The following is a 5,472-nucleotide window of genomic DNA, read 5'->3' as shown; positions in this document are numbered from 1 at the left end:
GCAGTATCGCGATATTATCGATATCGTGAACCATGTATCGCGTATCGTATCGTATCGTGAGGTACCCAGTGATTCCCAGCCCTAGTTTATATACACCTTATGGATCAGAATATTCATAAACCGTGAAACAATGTCCAACTCAAGAAGCATTCATTTCTTTCCTGTCTGCTCAGCTGTTGGACAGGACAATTAAAAAAATAAATAAATTCACCTCCCTTTAGCTGAGAGCTCTCCGTTTACAAGCTAGCTTACTGAACCTCACAGCCCCAACCTAACACTACTTATGCAACAAAAATGCAGAGTAATTTTGGAGCGAGATTCCAGCTCAGATGAAGAAAACAAAGACGTTCATGGATCTATTTAGATGCATCAAACTGGGGCGGAGCAGAAAGATCGTGGCCCCGCCCAGCGGATTTTCTTTCACAAACACGATAGTTTTTGTCAAGTCCTTTTCCAAAACCCTGAGTCGCTAGACTTGAGTAGCCCCAGTTCCCTGATTGTTGAAGGAATTCACTCAGCCTTCTTTGCTTTTTCCACATTTATTTCCACATTGACACAGCAGTGGCAGCAGCAAACAGCAGTGGCAGCAGGCAGTCAGGCAGTCAGGTGAAAAACCTCAAACAAAAAAAACACATTCCAACATTGAAAAGGCCTGAAAAGTCTAACTTAAAGTCAAACATTTACCACAATCTGCTACAACTACACCAAAAGGATACATAATACAAAAAATATCCCTTCACCAAACAAAATAACCTTACCGGCTGTCATCAGGGAAGCAGTGTGCTCAGGGCTCATTCCACACAGCACACTGCCACCTTTTTAAACAGTGTGGCTGTAGAGCCTGCCTGATTGGGCATTGTCCTCACCTGCTCACACACCTGGATCTCATTAAGGGGTGGTGAGAGCAGTGCAACAGTTTTCAAAGACATCTTTTCATCGGCTTCGGATTAAGAAACACTCAAATGCAAATTTAATCTATTAATATGTCCTCCACCATCACAAAAATAGCCACAAGAATGTGTTAAAACTGGACTTTCATGGGAGTGGGTCTTTAAGGGAGTCTAAATCTGGCCCGATCCGAATACGCCCCTTCTCCCTCTCCCTTAGCCCTCCCCCTTCGTTTATCCCTCCGTGCTTGCTCCAAACGGAGGGTGATGAAAAAATAGTGTCTAATATTTCGGACGTGACTTTGGTTCAATGACGTTATCAACATCGCCGGTCCGCTAGCATTAGCACGGCGCTTCCAGCAGTTGAATATCCATAACAACCGCGTTTTTATAACTTTAAAAAGGTCGTGCTACAACATAAAGTCATTACTTACATTTAAATGTAAACATCTGTGGTTCAGAGCGCACCAAAGGGAAGAAAAGCGCTTCTTCGTGGAACGCGGTTTACTCTCGCGATAGCGGACTTTGGACCCCCCCGTTCGGAGTGTGAAACTTAAAGAAATAATAATTCCGGACACGACTTTGACTTCAAATGCTACTCCAAATCAAGGGGGAGGGCTAAGGGAGAGGGAGAAGGGGGGTATTCGGATCGGGCCTTAATCTCACTGGGAGGCTGAACTCACGATGACGCTGCCTAAAGGAGACTTACGGGGGTTGGGGTTTCTTCGTATTTCTTTGGCTCAGGAGGGGGTTTGGAGTCTCTGTCTTTTTTTATGTCCTTTCTATAAACAAAGAAAAGAAAAACAGATTCAAACAGGCATCTTTGTAGCCTTTGAGGTGAATTTCAAAAAGAAAACTTGGATTTTTCTTCACCAAAGTTTCAGCAATTAGTATAGGATTTAGTTCTGCTGACCTTTCTGCCTCCTTTCTTCGTTCTTTGTTAGGCGCTTCTCCGCGGCCCCGCCCGGCTCCAGGCCCTGCAGGGCCTGGGGGGCCTGCAGGAGACCCCGGAGACCCTGCAGACCCCCCTCGACCCCGAGAGGCTCCCCGGCCCCTGTTCTCATCTTCAATTAGAGACACAGACGAGTGAGATTGATTCACTGACGTTTTTACATATGTATTTTATTCAAGACATTGGAGACTAAAAATGTCTGGCATCAAGCTCGATCGTCTGTCAATACTAGGGATTTGGTACCAAAAATGGTATCATGTCATCAATTTTTACCGGTCCGACAAGTTTCAGCCCTAACTTAACTTGCTTATCGGTGCCTCTCCCAGTGCTAAACATTCCTCCGTGAAACACCAAAAGCCTGCGGATGGCAGAACAACTGCAAGCAAAAAGGTCCCAAGTGTGTCTGTATTTTTCTAAAGTAGATGCAGACGGCGACCACCGTATCAAATGTACCAAGAACATGTTTGTAAGGGCGGTAACAGCAGTAACAAGTCCAAACACAGCGCTAACACATGCTAGCGGAGAGGTGATGTGACCATCATCTAGAGCTGCTGTCGTTTCTCCAGGTGTGAATGCTAACAGTACAAACATGGAACACAACTAAAGTGTTTATCAAAGATAAGTGTGGGAAATGGAAATCAAAATGAGGTGAAAGAGGAATACCAGCAGTGCAAAGACAACAATCATAGGCTGAAAGATCAAAAAGGGCCTCAATAATAGGAAACTACACAAAATAAAATGTAAAATTAATTCAAATATAACATTGTGCATTTTTATTTTTGCTTTTGTTGTTCTTTGAAGTGAGGAGGCCATTGCATGCTGGACCTTAATTACTGTTTATTGAAGTTATCGTAAAGTGTATGGTACCATTACAAAAATGTGTATTTATTCATATTTTTATCTTAGTGTTGCAAATTATGTTAAATTAATGTATTGTGTTTTAATGGTTCTTAAAGTTTTCATGTACATAGTTCATTTGTCTTCCTCCTGTTTTTTTAACGCAGAAACTCATTGATAAGAATACCAGATCCATAATCAATATCGATAAGGAGTAGTATCAATAAAATCTTCAATACAGGTTTTAAGTGTCTGTGTGTGTACTTAAAAAAAATCCGGAGCTTAAAATAGGGATGGGCGATATATCAGTGCCAGTATTGGTATTGGTATTGGATGATATTTGTATAATCTGAGTTTATGGTATCGGCCCGATACTAAAATAAATCCATCTAAATTGTTCTGACTGTTTTCAGATGAACGTTGTTTTTGACATAGATTCTTGTTCCTAATACATCCTTGGTACTGAGAAACTTATGTTTACAGTCATAGTGAGTAATTGTTCTGTTTTCGTGTATATTTTATATTTGATACATGTTGTTTCTAACACATCCCTGGTAACGGAGAGCTTCTGTTTACAGTTCTGTCTAATAGTAAATGGTGTGAATGCTTTCAGATATATTTTCAAAGTTTTAAAGTGTTCATATGACATCCCTAACCTTATTTTAAAATGTCAAGTATAATTTGACTGTATAGTAAAAGAAAATGTGTGCATTGGTATAAAGAAACACTAAACTTGATGTTATCGCAGACACTAAAATATCAATATCAACAAATATGAGCTATGAACCACAGTTGTAGGGGAAATATCGGTTATAAGAATTGGCGGGAAAAAATGCAGGCCCATCCCTCGCTTAAAACGACGTCTTTCCTACAACATCTCAACATTTAAAAGATGTTTTTTAAAATAAATGAATGAAATCCTTTTAGCTCCAGTTTGACTCCAAGAATCGGCGGATCTTACCTTTTCCAGAACCCTTTTCATCTGAAGAACTTGAGGAACTTCAGGCAAAAAAAAGAAAAGATTTTATTAAAATACAGCAAATGCAGTGATTTGGTTTTAACTTCTAAAAAGAAGTATTTGCTTCCTTAAAAACATCCTCATCACTTTGCCCACCTGAACTTGGGGGGAGTGGACCCGCCTGGTGAGACGGGGGAGACCGGGGCCCGGCTGTCTCCATCGTTGGAGCTCGTGCTGGCTGCACTTCGCTTGGCCCACGCGTTCTCCTTGGGAGGAGGAGCGGGCATCACCTTCAGTGGTTCTTTGGAGGAGGAGCTCTGAGGTGAGGGCCCAGGGGAAGTGGCGCCCCCTTCTCTCCCAGAGAAAACCTCGTTCTCCCCGGAGCGCTCGCTATCTCGACACCTTGAACCTAAGAGGCGAAAGCGTTAGAAAGAAGAGCCGAGAACACTCCGTCTGTGAGCGCAGCGACGCTCCGGATCTGACCTTTACCAGAAGTGCTTCCTTGCTGTGAAGATTCGCTTCCTGTGCGAGATCGCTCAGTGTGAGTTTCTTCATTGCGCCAACCGGGTTCCCTGAGAAAAAGAGCCAACCCTTAAACTTCTTCAGATTAAAAAATAACAATAATCAAAGGAGGGGTATTATTTAAAGTACACATACTCTAACCTGTCCCTCATCTTCCTGTCAGGTCCTCGGCTCTTGTCTTCCTCCAGCTGCCTCTGCAGCCTCTCTTCCTCCTTCTTCAGCCTCTCCTCCACCTCCCTCTCCTTGGCCGCTGTGTCAACTGGTTTGGCTCCACCAAAGATGGATGAGGCTCTGCTGCCGGAGCTGGGAGCGGCCGCCGGAGACGTCCCGCCACTGTTGCTGGGACCTTCTTCTTCTTTTGGAACTGACCGGGGCTTCAGGTTCAACTTGGGTCTTTGAAGAGGAGCTAAAGAGGCCAAAACCAGCAAGAAGACAGAACTCAGACTTTAAAAATCTAAATGCAAACTTGGGACATTTAAATATCATTTTGTCAGAGGATGTGCTATACTAGTTTTTTTTAATTGCAAATTCCAAGAAACAGGATAAAAAAAAAACCTTCTGGATTACGTCATAAAAGTAAAGCTATGATAAAGTTTATCTGGACTGCAAACCCTTCTGGTGCTGAACAGTGTCAGATCACTCAACTCTAATACACTCAGATTTTTAAGGTTCCATCACAGTCTCAACACTTTTCAAGATAATAATTGGATTTTGTAAACAAATCATCCTCTTTCAGGAGTTAAACTGTCAGTTGTTCCAGCAGAAAAAATGTTCTCTGAGTTTGAAGGCTCTGCGTTGTCACATATTTCGATATAACAAGTAAGGATGTTCTGATCAGGTTTTTTTTAAGCCCGGTCCAATTTCTATTTTTGATTTTGTTCCTATCTGATACTTTTGTAACTCCTTTTTAAAAATGAAAAATGAATAAACAGGTTCAGGTTTTTCCCTATTTTTATTTTATTAACATTATTTTATCATTTAACACCCAAACTTCTGTGAAGTAGCTTTAATAGTCAAGTAAAAATAGTGCGACTATTCCCACCACAAAAAAACAAAAAAGCAAAAGGAACTTTGGTGATAATTAATCATGTGAGAAAGATGAACTAATGAACATTTTTAACCAAATGTGATTCATTTCTTCATCTAAAATTCTTAAAAATGATAAATATGATGATGAATATTTATGATTGATATCATTAGAACAACTGAACAATTAATTCCTTTTTTTTTTTTAAAGATTATTGGATTCTTTTTTTAAGCTTCTTAAAACTTTACATTTTCAGTTTTATTACCGCAGCAGTTGATTTTTCTTAACT

At 40.9% G+C, this 5,472-nt stretch overlaps 1 protein-coding gene across 5 annotated transcripts in view; it reads right to left on the bottom strand.

Annotated features, from left to right (window-relative positions):
• The window catches only part of LOC112145154 (eukaryotic translation initiation factor 4B), a 15,984-nt gene that overhangs the window by 2,090 nt on the left and 8,422 nt on the right, over positions 1–5,472 (bottom strand). Inside the window, exons 9-14 of one of the 5 annotated variants that reach the window (XM_024270228.2) lie at positions 4,292–4,562; positions 4,118–4,206; positions 3,791–4,043; positions 3,638–3,675; positions 1,801–1,951; positions 1,597–1,669 (exon numbers count right to left, since the gene is read on the bottom strand). In XM_024270228.2, the coding sequence (XP_024125996.1) occupies positions 1,597–1,669; positions 1,801–1,951; positions 3,638–3,675; positions 3,791–4,043; positions 4,118–4,206; positions 4,292–4,562 (875 nt within the window). The remainder of the gene's footprint in view (positions 1–1,596; positions 1,670–1,800; positions 1,952–3,637; positions 3,676–3,790; positions 4,044–4,117; positions 4,207–4,291; positions 4,563–5,472) is intronic. The other 4 variants (XM_024270230.2, XM_024270229.2, XM_024270232.2 and 1 more) reach the window with 4 other exon arrangements.

Source organism: Oryzias melastigma, linkage group LG5 (genome assembly GCF_002922805.2).
Source record: "Oryzias melastigma strain HK-1 linkage group LG5, ASM292280v2, whole genome shotgun sequence".
Classification (NCBI taxonomy): Eukaryota; Metazoa; Chordata; class Actinopteri; order Beloniformes; family Adrianichthyidae; genus Oryzias; species Oryzias melastigma.
This window is presented reverse-complemented; position numbering and strand designations above follow the sequence as displayed.